This window comes from Strigops habroptila, chromosome 5, assembly GCF_004027225.2.
Source record: "Strigops habroptila isolate Jane chromosome 5, bStrHab1.2.pri, whole genome shotgun sequence".
NCBI lineage: Eukaryota > Metazoa > Chordata > Aves > Psittaciformes > Psittacidae > Strigops > Strigops habroptila.
In genome coordinates this window covers 36,865,433-36,883,689 of record NC_044281.2, presented here as the reverse complement: position 1 = coordinate 36,883,689, position 18,257 = coordinate 36,865,433, and the positions used below count along the sequence as shown (strand labels likewise).

Here is an 18,257-nt window from a genome sequence, read left to right as displayed (position 1 = left end):
TTGTGACAGATAATGAATTATCCCTCTTTCTTGGAATGAAAAAAATATCCAACTGCAATATTCTAGGCTCCCTATGAGAGAACGTGAAATAAAAAAACCCCTAGAATTGTCATATATAGAACAAAAGATGACTGTAAGAAACTTATTTTGGAAGAGACACAAGAAGAATAAGTCCTTACGATATTCCTGAGATGAAGACTGACTAATTTACATACAAAGCAATGACAGTGTGTGTGGGGAATTCACAAGCAGGCTGACAGCTATACTGCTAATACCGAGTACTGAAGCAGATCTGCAGAGGGATAGGAAGAACTCCTGGAGCAGTTACAAGCATTTATAGCATTCAGCAGTAGGTTATAATGTGATCTAGTGCTGGCTTTGAAAATAGCTAGCCACAGCAGATGAGCCATAGAGAGACCATGGAGTGAGAAAGGTGGCTGTAGTATTCAATGTCGTTTGTAGAGTAGAAAGCAGTATCTACTGATGAGTACTAGTCAAATTAAACATTCCTGGGGGAGGCAACACAGCATTAGGTAGAATTAAGTTTTCATAATTTAGTCATGCATATAAATGACAGTATTAAAAAGTTTTGCTCACTTCTCTAAAATAACTAAAAATGTTTTAATAGGGAAGTAATAAGGTAAACACAAAATATATTTTCAACGACTCTTTAGAAGAAGTGATCTGTATGCTTACTAGTGCCTGATTAGATACTACTGTTAGAAATCCTTGGTCTTTGAGAAAACCTGAAGTATGAAACTCCTTTATGCAATTATAATTTTGCAGCAACATACTGGAGCAGCATATAGACAACTTGTGAAAACGTTCTGACAAAACATAACGTAATTCCAGGAGATACTGAAGCCAGTTTCTGTATTATTCAACTAAGTAGCCACATCCTCAGGACTTTTGACACTGGCCACTCTCTGTTTAGGATTAAAGGAGAACATAAATGTGTCACAGACTAAATAAAAAGCTTATGAACTTAAAGTTAGATGTACCAAAAAAAGTGTCAACATAAAGAAGTACCCTGGCAACTACAGCACATGTACAGAGAAGGCTGTCTCAAAAGCCCATTGTACCTTCGCAGCTTTGCCTGCGACTTACTCATGCTGTGCATCCCATCAGCTTTCCATATCATGGGAAGGAGCAGCAGATGTGTTGACAGCAGTGCTTGCTACCTTGGTCATCTACACAGATTAAAGAAAGGGTGATCAACTCTCTCCCTCCTCTTGTTTTTTGGTTGGTTTTCTGGTTTTGGTTTGGGGTTTGGTGTCCCCCCCCCCCCCCTCCTTAAACCAGTCTAGGCAGGCAGAGAACAAGAGAGAGATCACTGCCTCCACAGGAACTGTGGAAAGAGATGAATTTGTACATACATCCACAGCTGTGTGATACAATAACACATCCTTACTGGTTAGAAACAATGCTGTAACACAGACATGGCAGAGCAGTACCACGGTGTCACAACAATCAATGGCAACTTTATCTACAGTTTAATTTTATGGAAAGATATTCCCTCTATGCTTCCTCCTGAAAGTCAGACCAACAACTGGTAAAACTGAGAAAAAGGCCAGAATTTCCAAATGTGATTGGACTGTTCCTCATCTCCAATTGTGTTATTCAAGATCAGCTCACAGGTCACAGTTGGGCAGACACCTTCCACACAAGTAGTAAAACACAGTTTTATGGAAGATAAGTCACAAAGACCCTAATCTGAATTTTAACAACCACAACAGACCTGAAAGAGAGTTTGTTCAGCACTACCTGAATATAATTGCTGTTAATGTAGAAAAAGTGTGGAACTAGCCATGCAATTTAGCTTTTCATATATATGAGGGCACAGATATTTCCTTCTCCTAACCTAGAAATCAGAGGATTTCTGTGGGAAAGAGAAAAATCATATATGTACAAATGGTTTACAAAGCTGATGGTTGCTTGATAAAAGGAGCCAATTTTAACATGCAGGAAGTTTCATGGAAGGTGAAAGGCCAAGACTGACCTCACATTTTAAATATAAACCCATGAAGATGCAGTTTTACTGGAATGCTTCCATAACATCTGTCATTGAACAACCTATAAGATAGGGAAAAATCAGAAAAACTGTCAAGAGCATAAGGTCTGAAACAGACCTGCTTGCATGCCTGAAACTTGAGGTGAAGGTAGTACGTCTCTCTACAGACCTTGAATCACTTCTCATGCTACAAACAATATAACCTCTGTGTTTAACAAGAAGTGCAACATTTACTCCAAATCTCTCTCCACCTGTCCTTGCGAAACCTGTTTATTGTGGTAGGATTGCAAGGGTCCGAGTCAGCACAGACTTTGGTCAACTGTTATCCATCCAGTTAAATACGAAAATTGCATAAAAGCTTGATGAATGAGCACATTGCAGTCAGTGGGGCTGCAGCAACATAAACAGGACCCAAGTTTAACCCACCAAATTTAGCGTAATACTGCAATGATATTAAAAATGTCTTTAAAAAAACCCAAACAGTTGTATGTTACAAATAATCTTAAGTACTACAGAAGTTGTCATTTACCCATGCTTAACATAAAATGTTGCTTACAATACTACAGTTATTTCCTGTTCTAAGTATAGAGAAGCACTGTCATAGGTAAGGTTAGGACTTTTAACAGCAGTTATTCTTAAGTAAAAGTTAGCTTAGAAAGTCCTTAAAAAAAAAATCTGAATACAACTGTTACAGGTAGAAAGCCAAGTTCTTAAAAAGCTTTCTGGATCTTGTGACTAAAATATTTATAGATTTTTTTCTATTTTCTGTAATACAATAGCATGTTACAACCAGTAAGCGCAGAGAAACTGCATGAGTAAAACTCAGTATTTAAATGGGCATGACTGCAGTAACTCCAACAGGGACTTGGGGAGTCAAACAGAACCGGCTCCTGCAGAAACCACTACTCTTTCCTTCCAGAGCAAAGGTGGAGTGCTGTTACTGGACCCAGTGGAGAAGGGGATGAGAGACATTTCTTCTGGGAAGTCAGAGGCGTCCCATGTTGGATCACAACAGTTTTTGCTATTGTACTGTGAAAAAGGATCAAAAGACAACCACATCCCACCACCAGCCCGTGCATGAATCCATTTTCTGTTTTTTCACCCAGAGCATAGTGCCAGCTGTTGGAAACCAAGTAAAAGATGCAGGTCTGACCTAGCCAGTTACCTCAATTTTAGATGCAGCTCCTGATGTGGCCATCCTAGAAGGACTTTGTTAAAGAGAAAAAGCAAATTGCAAGTGGTTGTGTGGTCTGAAAAAGAAAGCATTAGACCCACAGATTCGCACATTTTAAGAGACAAATGCTGTTATAAAATTATAACCTTACTCAAAACAATATAATTTGTGTACAAGACTGATAAATACTCTGAAATGTTACAATAAATAGCACACAGTTGTCAAAACAGTAAATAGTTGCATTTTCTATACCGCAGTACAGCAATAGAAAATAGTAGCTTCTCGAATTGCAACCCGCTGTGTGCCACAGCAGGAAAGAAAAGTGGCCAGCTAACCTGCCTGCTAGGTACATGCTGAAAAAGTAGTTACGTGGTAGACAGTCAAGGAAAGAGCACCGCGAATGATATTTTATTGTATAGATATATTTTTCTCATGTAAGTAACCTTAATAAAGCAGTAACTGCAAGTTTTAGCACCTATCAGTTAACAGCATTAACTAGGATGTTAAGATACACTGTTCTCTGTTAAAATTGTCATTTCAAAACAGGTAGACGTGGATTTACTGAAAGTCTGTTGGTGCAGTCGCTTGAGCAGTGACTTGCCAGAGGCTATGTTTGGCGGTATCCTTTCAGATCCACCTTTCAGTTTCTCACTTCTTTGAGGGAAGCTGCTGGTTTTTCACTGGAACATTTCTATCTTGAAGTTTCCAATCATACATAAGTTAAGCATGGGCATTTATAGCGGAAGATTTAAGTGAAAATGATCTGCTTTAATGATCTGAGCATTTTAAAAGGTAAAGAGATGGCTCTGTAACTTACTAATGTTGTGTAAAAAAATGTTATTCACATGAGAGCACTGAATAACTTTTTTTTTGTTCAATTTGCAACATAGAAACTAATGCTATCAGCACTACCAGTGAAACCAATAAACTCATCTTTTCTGTAAATGATCGCTTGTGGTGTTGAACAGGGGTTTTCAGATAGCAAATACAAAAATGGAACAGCTAGAGAACGTACAGTACTACTGTATGGACAGCTGGAATTCTTACTAATCTTCGGCTCACCAAAAATATACAAGTTTTAAAATGGAAATCTAAGGCACACAAAATACCATAATGATTTGATGTGTACTGTATATTACATAGTCAATAAGCATAAAACTGCTGGTACAAAACGATGGCATAATATTGGTTTTGTTTTATTATTATTTACAATCCCTTCATATCCTCTATTTGAAGTAATATTAAGCTTTGAACTAAAATTTGCAGCATACCCAGTTTTCACAAATTTTACTTAAAATAGGTAAGATACAAAGAATGGGTTCAACTCGTCCACCTTCTGACACCAACATTTTTGTTAATTTTGACAGGCATCTGTAGAATTGAACCCAAGGTCATTACATAGTGATTGCTACTTCAGACCTTGCTCCTGCAAACACTACACATGTGTCTATATCTATACAGAAGAATAGTCTCATTCATCAACAGCCGCATTTAAGTATTTGTAGCACCAAGGTCCTAACTGGCACTGTGTGTTAAAAATACAATTTATGTACTTTTCGTACCAAAACTGTAAACATAGCGCTTACAGTTCAACTTTCAAGGAAAAAGCACCTTGTCTAGGTTTTAAATAAAGCAGATCTAGATAGTTCATATTTCTCTGTTACAGCACCACTATGTTGTAATATTATCAAGTATGTTATTAGTATATTTTCTCACTGGAAAACTCTGATCTTGTTACAACTACTGGTTACCCAGCCAGGGAGGACTCCAAGGCAGAATTAAGGTACAGCTTCATCTCTGGGCCTGATCCTGCAGCTCTGAGTCACAAGAGGAGTCCTGGCTTGAGCAGTCCTCTTGGCTCTGACGGGGCAGGTATGGCTACGCAGAGCTGTTCTCATGGAAGAAGTTGCAGGATGAGGTCAGTCCTTAGCTAACATTGCCATTTGGTAATTTGTTTAAATAAATAAGCTTAAAAAAAAAATACATAGGAGAGGAGAATCAGAAAGAAGAGTGGGATGCTACAGTATTTAAAAGCAATGGAGTGTCTGTTTTTCCTCTGGTTTAGCAAATACTCATTTCATGATATGTCACTTTTTCAGCAGAAATTGAGAACATAAATTTCATATGTTTGGAAAGAAAAAGACAACCCTTTCTACGTGAAATGTAGAAATCACTTAAAAAAACTACAAAACATTTTTGTAAAAAAAATGAACATGGAAAGCTGGTGAATATTACAGATAGGTTATTCTTAATGAAAAATTTGATGCTAAATGTTATAAATTTCATACTTTTCCAAAATTTCCTTTGTATTTTCCCCAAATTTTTTTTTTTTTTTCCCAGAATAGAATAAGGCAACTCTAGGGGGTATTTCTTTTTATCCCAAAACAATCCTACCCCTGAGGCATTAGGAACATTTGGTTGTAGTGTTAACTTATAATGCTCCAAACGAATGAGACTTATGCACTTATTGCTCAAAGAAATCATAACAGATGCTGCCTTTAAAAACCCAAATAATGTTCATAGCTCCCAACAGCAACACACGTATTGACAAGACGTTTCCTAATTTCATTTTTGTACACTCTCTTGAAAAGAATGGTTCTGTATTTTATAACTGTTTATATGCAACATAAAATCTTCCATGAAAAAGGGCAAGTCTAAAAATCACATATGCTATTAGCATACATACTGCAGCTGTAACAATATGGAACTCTACACAGCAAGAATAAAATTATTTCTTCTGTAGAGTATGCACAAACCTTAGACAATATGATCCTTATACTATACTATTTCAAGTTAATTTTAAAAATAGAAAGTGCTTTTAAAATATATATTTACAGCTTAAAAACAACTTCCAGCCATCATTACCAATAACTTCATTTCATACATAATGACAAATCTAGAGAAAAAAATTCATTGGTTTTCTAAAAGATTTATCTGTAATTTGGACTATAAAGCAATGGTTGGAAGTTGTTAAAGCAATGGCACCATGAAGTAATAATTCAGCTTATTTATGTTTAACTGTTTGATGTGGTTAAGCACCAAGAGCTGTGTAGAGCTATTACTGTATAACTTGATTTAACACCATAAAATGTGAACCTGTTAAAATCTCTATAAATGATTTTTGTAGTAAACAGACTTGATTTAAAGCACCAAAATATAAATTCCTAAAGGTAATAAACTGAACGATTCAATCAAGGTTAACAACCTAAACAAAATCTTTTTTAGAGTGTATTAAAACTATACAACTTTTTTTTTGTTTTTTTGCTTAAAATGTGCTTGAGCACCACCAAATGTTAGTCACAGTTTAAGAAGAAATACCCTCCTTTTTTTTTTTTTTTACCTCAGCCTTAAAATGGTTGAGATGAGCAAATAGTAAACGGCACAAGACTTGTTCTTTAACAGCACCTTAAAGAAACACCGTGTAACACTGCACCAAGAGGGGGCATTTGAGACTAAAACCTATGCCCAATGGTTGTAAGGCCCTGCAACTCGTGTAAGGGCATATGAAGATACTGTTATTACTTTATCCTTAGTTACTGTTAATGCTCTGCGTGATGGAATTTGGTTGAACTCATTGTCTTCATAAAAAAGATCTCTGTTTTCACTTGTTTGCTTTGTTTTCCTGCTGCTAGAATTTAGCTCGGTATTCTCCGTTCCTGATCTTTCCGCTTCTTTTTCTTTTTCTTTTGCCCTCTCAGCCATCTTTGCTTCCCACATGGCTAAACCATGTTTTGGCTCGTTTAAATTTTTGTGTTGGTAGAAAACTAACGAAATTCTTGTGGGATGATTGCGGTTGGGTTTTTTAATAGGTGTTGTAGCATGGAGCTCACGTCTTGCACATTCAATTAAGATAGAACCATGAGAAGGTGCCACAGCAACCCCACCAATGTCATCATCCAAAAAATTGTGCTCGCTGTCTGACCACATTTCCTCAGCTTTTTCCTCAGCATCAGCCAGTTGTCCCAGTGCACTGCTTTGCTTTTCGTCCACACAGTTAAAATCACACACCTGTTCTTGATGGGAGCTGCCCTTTTCCACTGGGCATCCATGGGAACAGTCAGCTTCGTTTGTGACTGCATTGTTTTCTGGAGAGCTTAGCGGTACTGGCAAATCACAAGAGCTGACCATCTGTGAAGAAGGAGAATTGTCTAACTGAAGCTGACAATTCTGTTTGTCTGGCTGCTGATGTTCAAGTATAGTGGGCAGGGGGTCTTTATGGGCTGGAGGGCCTGGAGCAGTGACCTCTGGAAGAATCGGTGGCACACCATTCATCTTATCATTCAGCAAAATTCCAGTATAATCTTTGACCGACACATCAAAGTTCTTACAATTAACATAAGGTGTCACGTGAGGTTGCTTGCTACTGCATTCAAAATACCCGTAGGGAACTGAAAAATCTTGTTGAATATTAGTCACTGCTGTTAGGCCAGGCTTATGTGCTAAAGATGAATAAGGATGTAAACTATCCACCTTGAAAGGGGAGGAAGCTGTATACTGTTTTAATAGAGAGCAATTTTTACTAGTGTTTGAAGTATGTTTCATGGCGTAGAGGTGATCAGAAGTCTCCGTTTTTATTCCAGGTTTTAAAGCATCTGTTTTGTTCCCTAAAAAAAAAATGCACACCAAAGTATAAGTACCTTTTCTCGCTTAAGAAAATAGAACTTTTATAATATTTTTTACACTTGATTTCTAATACAAAAGATACGATCGGTACAGATTTTTCAAAATGGTTATTTTCAGCTTTTTAGGCATATCTCTGTGAGCATAAGTACATCATCATAACCATGCTGAATGAACGCCTTAACCTTTTCCAGTCAGACTGTTGGTATATAAAATAACAGAGGGATGAATAAAATAAACAGATAAAATGGAATTACTACCCAGTCCTGATTCACACAGCCCGGTTCTACACAAGTGCTTCCCAGCAGCTGGCTGCTGGCCTTCAGCACTGCCCAGGCTTGCAAGAAGCACAGTGTAAAAGTTTTTACGTAATTGATGAAATTTAAGTCTGCCTGAAATGAAGCCTGTGAAACAGTCCAAATTCTTGGCTGCCTCAACCCCATATTGTGATCACAGGAAAAAGCGTGTTTATAGATCTTGTCCATCGCAGCAAAAAACTTACTGAATTACACCAATTTGTGTGTGATTAGCAAGTAACTACTCAGAAATTTTCTTTAAAAAAGCAGCTGTCTGGCAACACACTCCAGGTAAATCCATCCTTACAAAGCTGCACCACGTGATTTGGCTGTCTTCCATCTAATTGCCACACATTAATTATTTCAGATCTTTGTGGACACATACATTTAAGTTCGCTCCCTAATCAATTTCTGGTCACAGCACCCTGCAGTTGTGCTGGTTTGTGGAAGTCTCCTCCAATGACTCATTCTTATCATGTGTAGGTTCAAATCAGAGTCCACTGGAGTAAGGGGGGAGAATTCCATCAACTTTGTTAGGCTTTGCATCATGACCTGAAATGGCTTTATATGTGTTTTGCTGGTACACTGGCACCCCACAGAGAGCTCTCACATATTCTCATAAAAGACCATCTCTATCAGCGTTTCTTCTCTGTTCCATAAATACACAGAACATTTAAATGCTTTACTGAATATAGAAGAACTATTGTTTCTTCTGTCTTCTAATAATTTATAAATAGTGATGGATTAAAAAAAACATTCTTTCAATAGAAAGGCAAAAAAGGCAAAGCAGGATAAATTATGGACACAATAGTTAGTATGCAAATATTGAGATTGTGGAGGGACATAAGGAAATCACATGAACTTTTAAAAAACCTCTTCTATGAAATCAAAGCATTTAATTTAATTAAGAATCCCCCAAGGCCAGTGCCTTCCTCCGAAAGATTAGAAACACAGCATCTGAGAAGTGCAGTTTCTATCATCTCTGCAGAGAGACCTACGTTCTCTGGAAGTAAGTTTTAACAACCCACAGCACTTTCAGAATGGCCATGGCTCCAGCAAATTCCACATCTCTTGCCAGAAGCTCCTTACTGTCTGAGGCAAAGTAGCAGAGATTAAGAGAAACTAATTCAAATATATGGGTAGAAGGAAATCAGTAATGAGTAATGGTTCAGATAAGGTGGCATTGTTTCCTGGGAATACCTCCTGTTCAAACAGAGGCTGGTGCATGTCCACTAAGAACTGTTGCCTGAAGTGGCCATTGCTCTGCTGCAGCCAGCTAAGAAAGTGTCCCTAAGTTGGTGGTTCATCTCTCCAGAACAGGCCAAGAAAAATCGCTAGTATTTATGGAAACAAAAATAACTTTTCTGTCTGTAAAGTTTATTTCTCCAAAATAATGTGGTTAAATGATGAAACTATACAAGGAAGGATGTAAGGCCTCTATCTTTAATACGTACTTTACAATAATTTCAAAGGATTTCAAAGGCTCTCAGCATTAGCACAAAGGTAAAAATTAACAGTTGTGCTATTTGCTGCTGGCAAAAGATGCCTGACGAGCACACCCTATTTAATACACAGCATTTCCATAAAGGACTTGGCACAGTTGAGATTCAAACCAAGTCTTCACATAAGCATGCCCTACCAAGACTTAATCTGCCTTCAGCACTCAGAAGGTCCTCCTCACTGCTCTGTGTTTCTGGTTAAAGACAGTAAAGAGGACAAGAGAGTCCTCTTTTATCCCTTTTTAATTTCCAGTTCTCCATGTGGTGAAGACATGCAGGTTAGAGGAGCCTCTCGCACTTTCCAGGCTTTCCTACTGGGGGATACTGCAATGGCTCTGAAATGGTGGTCAGGTCCCTTTCAAAAGAAAGGCCTCTAGTTTACCATTAGGAGTGACTACTGGATAAGTCTAGTTTCAACTCCTCTGTCTCACAGGTCCTTTGATTTTGTTTCCATATTAAGCCTAACGATGTCAGCGATACTAAAATTTTCCATTCTCAGGACTAAAATGATACCTGTGGAATGGAAAGAACCAATCAATGACTGCTCCCCTCTAAGCACAACAAACCCGTATGTCCAAGTACAATGCTGTAGGATTCTAAATCCAGAATTTACCGACATTGGCGTTTTACTGTGGCTTAGGGGGTTGGGCAGCAGTGGTGTGCTGAGGTCTTCACCCAGCCATCATCCTGTATGACTAAACACATAAACCAATGTGCATAAGTGCTTCAAGTTACATATCTCATGCAGAGCACACCACCTTGCCCTTTGCAGACTTGAACTTCCACTGCCACTGCTGCCCAGTTAGTGAAGCCTCTTTGAAACTCTTCCCATGGCCAACCACAGCAACATGTGCCATTGGTAGACCTGGGGATTACAGTGCTGACATCTATTTGGAGGGATTTCACTATTAAAACTTCCATGACAATACCGGCACTTTTATAATAGAAATGAAATGTTTCTCTTCACATTCTTATTTTTCCATCTATGAACAACTTTCTCTCAAAGAAATATTTATTCCTCACTCATAATTTTTTATCAGCAGCCCTTTTAAATTAAGAAAATACTTCAAACAAATTATTTAAGTTTACACAGTTGTTATTTTTGCATGTTCAAGGAATTAAGTTCTGTGATCCAAGAGCCTATGGCAAAACTCTGGATATTGTGCCATTTGTTAAAGGCATGGTTTTCAGATATCAAAGCCAGGCCTGTCAGTAACTACAATGTTATGTACGGGTAAGTGGTTCCTAACTCTTATTTCAGAGTTTCAAAACACCATTCCAGTGAGATCAAACAATTTCATAATTCCTTTCCAAACCAGAGCCCTCTAATGCTTCCAGGACTTCCAGTCCACTCCAAGCACAATGGAAGTTATTAATCATTGCTTTGGAGTTACTGCTGGATGTTGTCCTCAGCCTGAGGAGTCCTTTTATTTTTGTTTCAAAGTATGGACTGTGTCTCCCAAACTTGCATGCAGATTAACTGAATGTCTGTCTAATTTCCTAGATGTGTCCATAAACTGCTCTTCTTCTTCTTGCTCCATCTTGCTATATGCAAAGTTTACTGTTTGCCCTGACTCCTCTCCTGAGATAAGCAGGGTACTGGGTGTGAATTACAAATGGATGTGACAAATGGGTTTTGTTTAGTTTGTTTAACACCCCTCCCCCCCGCATTCTTCTAAATACATTTAACTATTGCTCCTCCCCTTAAATCTATGTTCACTAGCCCTTAAAATGCAGAATATACAAGTAGTTTATAAACCTGAGTATTAAGGAGCTTTTCTTTCCCTTCAGATGGGTAAGAGGCAACATAGTATCAGAAGGGACTTGGCAGAATTTAACAGGCACGACTCACCTAAACCATGCAAAGGGTTGCCAAGATTTTCTGGGGCTTCAGTTTTCAGCTTTACTGGTGTTGAGTATTTTTTATCTATTAATGGCTGCTTTTCAGTCAGGGTCCTCCTTGTGTCTGGTTTCTTTTTCTTTGTAGCTCTGAGTGGCTCAGCTAACATTCGTACTTCTCTGGGAAAAGCTGTGAGCACCTGTATGGCTCCGGCTTTTATCTTGGCTTCCAGTCCCTCTTCGGTTCCAAATTCGTCTGTTTGTGAAATTTTGTAAAGAGGTAAAACATGGAGCTGTTCATCACTTGGAATCACCCCCACTCTCCGGTTATCTTCCTTTGTTAATGTACAAACCTGGCAAGAACAGGAACATTTACAAATACAGCCACATACATAAAATACAAAAGTTACTTCAATGCTTAAGCAGTCAGCCTAGACTTCATTGGTTTCTTGTACTTTGTGGCCTCGATGCTATGGGTCTTTCAGATGTAAACATCTGACAGATATCTTGCTTGACTTATGACGATGCAGAAAAATTATTGGTACTTGAAGAATAAGATCAAGGCACATGTCTTGGACAGGAAAAATGAAACTCTGGCTCAACTTACACTGTCCACAGCCACGTGCCAACCTTGGTAAATAACCTGAGCTGTCAACAGGCTGTAAATTCCTAAGCATTCTTTTTTTTTTTTTTTCAAATACAGATTTGATGTTTAGACTCATTTTTAAGGACTAAAAAATGGAAAAAATAAAATAGTTTTGGATTGAACAAGAAGTTTCTATGACAAAGAACTGGTTTTGTTTTGGCTGGCAAAAAAAAAAAATCAAAACCCAAAAACCCCAAACCCACAACAGTTACTTGCCCTGCTCTGTACTGTTAGCAAATCTCAACTCTCACTCCTCCCATTTTTACACACATTTTCTTACCCTAACACCCCTCCCCAATTCTGGCTGCCTGCTGTAATGAAGTCACAAGACCACGCGATGTTTGGTTTCTCTTAGGCCACTGATCTACTTTTTCTTATTACATTATGTGTTGTGAGATCCTGAAGCCGAAAGGAGAATGTTGGTTAGATCCAGTTTGATAAGGGCACATCAGAAATGTGGATAAATATTCAAACTTATTGCAACAGTTTTCATATTATAATTTTTCTGAATCACTCCTGAACATCTGGAGTACTTAAAATTTTCAGCACTTCTAGAGTTCTGGCTGTTATTATTACTAACTTCATCTTACAGGAAGCGCTAAAACCAGCTATGTGCTTCCTGGTTTCTTTCTGTACTTTCCAAGGGATGGCGACAGTTTAACATATATGAGCAAGCGTACAAACAGCCCTGCCATTTGTAGTTTTATTGATTACATTCATGAGAGAATACTGGTTTGTACAACAATGTACTACATCGCTAGAAAGCCATGCATTTGATATCATGGCTTGGTTAAGCTTCTATTTCACAGGGAGTTACTAACTACACACAGGAATATGAGCACCATCCAAAGATGAGATGATACTCCCTAATTGGAAATGTTATCATTCCATTAGTGTGTAGGCTGAATGTGATGCTGATCATAAATGGTTAATCCAATTTCCCAGAATCTTGTCACCATGCCTAAGATTCCAGGGGGGAATAATAATAAAAATGGGGGGAAAGGGGAGAGGAGAAACAAACATTTTTTATTTTATAGCACAGCTTTACACATAAAGACATCACACAATTATTTCCAGAATAATAAAATTACAGAGTCACAAACTAAAAATCCTAAATCAATAAGGTGGTGGTTAGGGCTTTATAAATAGCTATATGCAAAGCTTGACAGTTGCAGAGCAGCAAAAGGAGAACATTTGAGAGGCAGAGACAAAGGAGAAGAGCTTTTCAGGTGGCATTTTGAAAGGATCGAGAGAAGGGCAGTTAGAAGCTGATGAGTAGCGTTTACTGATGTGCTTGCTCCATGCGCACTTACCTCGACGGGGCAGCCTTTGGACTACGAGGAAGATTTAGAAAAAACAACAAGTTGTTCCATGAGCAGCGAATGATGCCTGGTTTCCTACGGACATCTCGTCCCCACGCTCCCACGCGCCCAACCCCAGCACCGTTATCCCTGCTCCCTTTCATGCCCTGCTACCACCTCTGCTGGGCACCAGGCAGTGGAAGCAGGGCCTGGCTGAAGCTCGGTACCTCCCGGCTGCTGGGCCAGCAGGTATATGAGGATTAACCTGGGGCCATGGCTGTGAGGGCCTTGCTGCAGCCTCCTCAGCAGAGGAGCTAACCTGGATCCGTCTCCCCCACACAAGTAAAATTTCACAACTTGGAACAAGAGCTTAAAATCCCCAAAGACAATTCAACTTCTGCCAAGTTCAGTGAAATCTGGTTGAAATTTGTCAGCAGATTCCAAGTTATTCAGGAAGGATAAAAGAGGGTAGGACATAGAGCACAATTACATATGACTCATGTTCTTAGAAAGCCTAGCACATCCTCGCCTTCTAAATTGAAAACAAAAGAGGTAATAAAATAAGCATGGAGGGGCCTAGCTGCCACTTGTTCTCATCAGAAACTGGGTGATTCTCACTTGCCTTTTAAAATATTCCATCCAACCTGTGTCTGGACCCACTAGTCTGGAAATTGTCCCAATCTTGAAGATTCAATCCACCATCTTGCTCATTTTGAAAATCAAGACTCTCATCCAATTTATAGTTCTCAATTTTCATGCATTTCACCAGACATTTTCATGGAAAACTGATTTTGTACATTTATTAGAGTTCTTTTCCATAAGAAGATACACTCTTAAAAATGTATTGTTAGTCTTTCACTGACTTAGAATTATGCAGCAGTCACCATGCTTGGTCCAGGGGGAGCATACAAGCAGAGACAAAACCCAAAGCTAGTATAGGTTGAAGGAAAACCTATTTTCAGCATAAATGGGTATTTGTCATTATCACAAAGCCAACACCCTCTTTAGAACAAGAACGTCAAAGAACTGTTCTGAGGAACTAAAGATGATGAAGGCTGCAGTATATTGGCAGAACTATGTTGAAAGTACGGTCAACTCACAACATATTAAATACTGAGAATAGATAAAATTAAGAAATTCATGTCTATTAAAAATTATGTTAAAACCCTGAAGACCAGCACACCTACGGCCTAAATACCACAGCACAAAGTTTTACTTACATTAAACTTCAAGGTTGGTGTTCCCTATAATATAATTTAATATAAAAGGAAGGACACAATGGCAAGTGGATAACTGAAAAGTTAATGTTACGGGGAAACCATCTATAAATTAAGGTCCTGTGAAAAGCTAGCAATTTACAGCTGGAGTAATCCACCAAATGAGAAACACCCATTTCAAAAGTCCCTCTAATATTCAAATTGTGCAAAATATTCCATTAAGAAACTTAAAGAGAAGCTATTGCTGAGAAGTTAAAAGCAACATTTTCCATCAGTTCTGATGCTGTGCTGTGAACTGACCAACATTAAACCCGAACATGAGAATCATTGATGCTGCTGAAGCCTATTTATACTGTGAAGCTGCATGTCCTGCTACTCTAAATACTTTTTCCAGAATGTGCAGCTAAATCATCCAGGATGCTGAAAATCCAAAGGAGATGTTGGCCAAGTGGTTTGTTCAGGTTTCCAGTGTGCTTGGTGATCAAAACCATTACCTATTCTGGGCTTAGTGAGGTCATGGTAAAATTTGCATATTTGTAAAACTTAATTTCTTTTAAACCCATGAACTCAATGGAACTGCCTCCACATATCTTCTGAGAAACATTTGTAGCCACGCAGCTCCAAGTGCATTATTCTGGGACTTTGATTTGCCTTTGTCCTCTTGAACTTCACATGTAGAAATGATGTAGCCTTTTCCACTATGTTGTACGAACAGATGTTTTAAATTTAAGTTTCAGCAAAGCAGACAAACAGCCTTTCTAAGTTTGAAAGATGGAATCAAGTTTCCTATACTCATCTTCCCTCTGCAGACGGAAAGGAGAGTGGGTGCCATTTGGGACTCTGCGGTGCTGCTGCATCATTGCTTACCATTACAGATGTGAACAAAGTCACTTTTCTTTACAGCTGAGACATGGTGTCATTTTATTGGCCTGTTACACCCTGAGTAAGCGTGCATAAGACTGAGAGTCAGAGAAGGGAACCCCCAACATCTCTGCCTTTTGACCACTATATACACACAGAGGAAGTGTCACTAGACAGCATTTCTGTACCATATGCTGTCACACTGGTATCGCGCACAACCCGCTGTCCAGCAGCTCACAGGTTAGTAAAGTTAAACTTCTAACGCTTCTCCATTTCCACAATAAAAAGAACAGTAACAAAAATCCTTCCTTTACAGCCCTGTGGGGTTTATCTTTTCTCCTGTTTGTTATAATCTGAACCAGCAATTTAAGGATCTAGTACTTCTGTTGCTCACAAAGCAAGCTGTGGGCATGGTCCAGAATGTAGTCTGACCACTCACAGAGACATTCCATCATTTATTGCAAAGGTCTGGACCTACACGCAATGACTTGATGAGCTGTAACTACAGAAATACAGTAAGTTATTGGAAGAGCAGAGGATTATTTTAATAAATCAGGAGCAGTTTGTTGATGGGTTGCTCATTGACACTACTTAGTTCTGCTGCCAATAGATTTTATATCGTAGCTGCCCTTGAAGCACAGATTTACCTTCCTCCTGTTCTCCCACAATGCCTGCTATACACTGCGTGGCACCAGGGACTACACATAATTGCAGCTGGACTCTCTCCTTCCTAAACCCCAGCAAAAAGGGAATATGTCCATAGGATGACAAACACCCACATAGATGCTACCAAACTAGTGACGCCTTCATTGACCATTTTGTTTTGGACACTATAAAACCGTGTATGTCAGTGATTTAACTGGATTCACACAGGTACAATGAATGTGATCCTTTGCGATTAATTCAATAAAGAAATAAAAATATTTAATTTCACAGACTCCATTAATAACTGTAAAGCTTTTTAGCTTTCTGTCCACAAGGAACACTGTACCCTGACACTGCAGTTGTAACATACATCAATGGCCCTTAGAAAAACATTAAAAGATGACAACAGAGTCTGAGTAAAAATGGAGGATGTATTTATTGACTTAAAGGTTCTTAAAGAACTCAGTTCAAAGACAGAAATTACTTTTGTTTCTTTTTTCTAGATACGTCAGTTTACACCTCTGTGGAACTGCCAAGTGCTTTCACTCTACTGCAGAGCAAACAGGGAATATTAATTTTTAATTTTAGCTCTGCTAAATTCAGGGCATGATTCTGTTAGCCAGGGAAGAAGTTCAGAGAATCAAACTCCCATGGTAATGCTCAATTTTTGCAAGTTAAGATGAACTATTCTATCTTGTATCTACAGTAGACATTTCAGGACTTTTTTTCCCCACTGCTAACGAAAATGAAAGCCTCATTTATTTTCAGAGTCACATACAAATAATGCAGCTGAACATCAAAACATCTATACCCAAAAAACTACCAGAATGCTTTTCTGAAATTCTGGCAGAGACAGAGCAGGGAAATTATTATTGGCAGCTCATTAGATAATGTATTCTTTCAAGTGTACCGTAAACTCCGTGCTTAACATTAAACTCATGTAAGTGCTTTGCTGAACTCATGTTTGTGTCTGGTTTAAATAATTTAAATAGATTCCGGTTTTCCTTTCCTTGTGGTGCACTGCGCAGCATTCCTTTCATATTTGTGGTAAAAGTGATTCCCCAACAACTGAAGGGAGAAAATGAGAAAGTGTCATTTACACCATGAGTAGCGGTGATAGAGCTGGCAGCATGTGCAAATGCCACTTTATGCAGTATTTTACCCTTTTAGTCCAGAGGAACTTTAGATTTTATAAATGAAGATTCTGTGTCAGAATAAGGAGGAAAGGAAAAAAAACTTACCAGCACTAATGAGGTGCAGGATGACAAATACATTCTGTACAAACTTTAAATTGTACAGTGTGACTACCATTTAAAAAAAAATCAAAATACAAGAGGAGAATAGTAAATGAAGTTTTGGATGTTTGAGGTTTGTAAGGCAGTGCAAATCATTCTCATTCTGTTAATTATCCCATTATCAGAAAGCAGTCACCTATATGAAAGCTGTCACCCCAATTAGATGTATTACTTGAATATAGAACATTTAACAAAGTATGTCATAGTTGTGTAAATCATCATTATTATCAGTGATTTATAAGAAGTCATAATGTATTTTAAACTAAGCAGGTAGCCAAAGCAGCTTCTGGAATAGATGGGAATACAGAGGTAACCAGACAGATGCTGGAATGCATTTCTGTTTGTGTTCCTACCACTAGTTTTCAGACATTAACACCAGATTTGGTTATAAGCCAAAATGGACAACCCTAATTTTGATCATCATCGTGAATTCTGAGACCTGCTACCATACTGTCCTCGTTTTGGCTGGAATAGAGTTAATTTTCTTCCTAGTAGGTGGTACAGTGTTTTGTTTTGGCTTTAGCCTGAGAACAATGGTGATAACACACCGATGTTTTAGTTGTTGCTCAGTAGCACTTACCCTGGTCAAGGACTTTTCGGTCTCATGCTCTGCCAGTGAGGAGGGGCACAAGAAACCAGCAGCTATAGCCAGGACAGCTGACCTGAACCAGCCAAAGGGGTATTCCATACCACAGCACATCACGCCCAGTATATAAACTGCGGGGAGTTACCTAGAAGGGGCTGATCGTATCAGTCAGTGGGTGGTGAGGAGTTGTATTATGCATCACTTGGGGGTTTTTGCCATTAATTTATTTTTTCCAGATGTGCATCCTTTGATAGAGATATTATTCTT

At 38.5% G+C, this 18,257-nt stretch overlaps 1 protein-coding gene across 3 annotated transcripts in view; it reads right to left on the bottom strand.

Moving 5' to 3' along the window:
• Nucleotides 1-2,251: 2,251 nt before the first annotated feature.
• The window catches only part of TET1 (tet methylcytosine dioxygenase 1), an 80,388-nt gene continuing 64,382 nt past the window's right edge, over nt 2,252-18,257 (bottom strand). For all 3 annotated transcript variants that reach the window (XM_030486521.1, XM_030486522.1, XM_030486520.1), the window contains exons 11-12: nt 11,453-11,792; nt 2,252-7,789 (exon numbers count right to left, since the gene is read on the bottom strand). In XM_030486521.1, the coding sequence (XP_030342381.1) occupies nt 6,645-7,789; nt 11,453-11,792 (1,485 nt within the window). In that variant the 3' untranslated portion in view covers nt 2,252-6,644. The remainder of the gene's footprint in view (nt 7,790-11,452; nt 11,793-18,257) is intronic.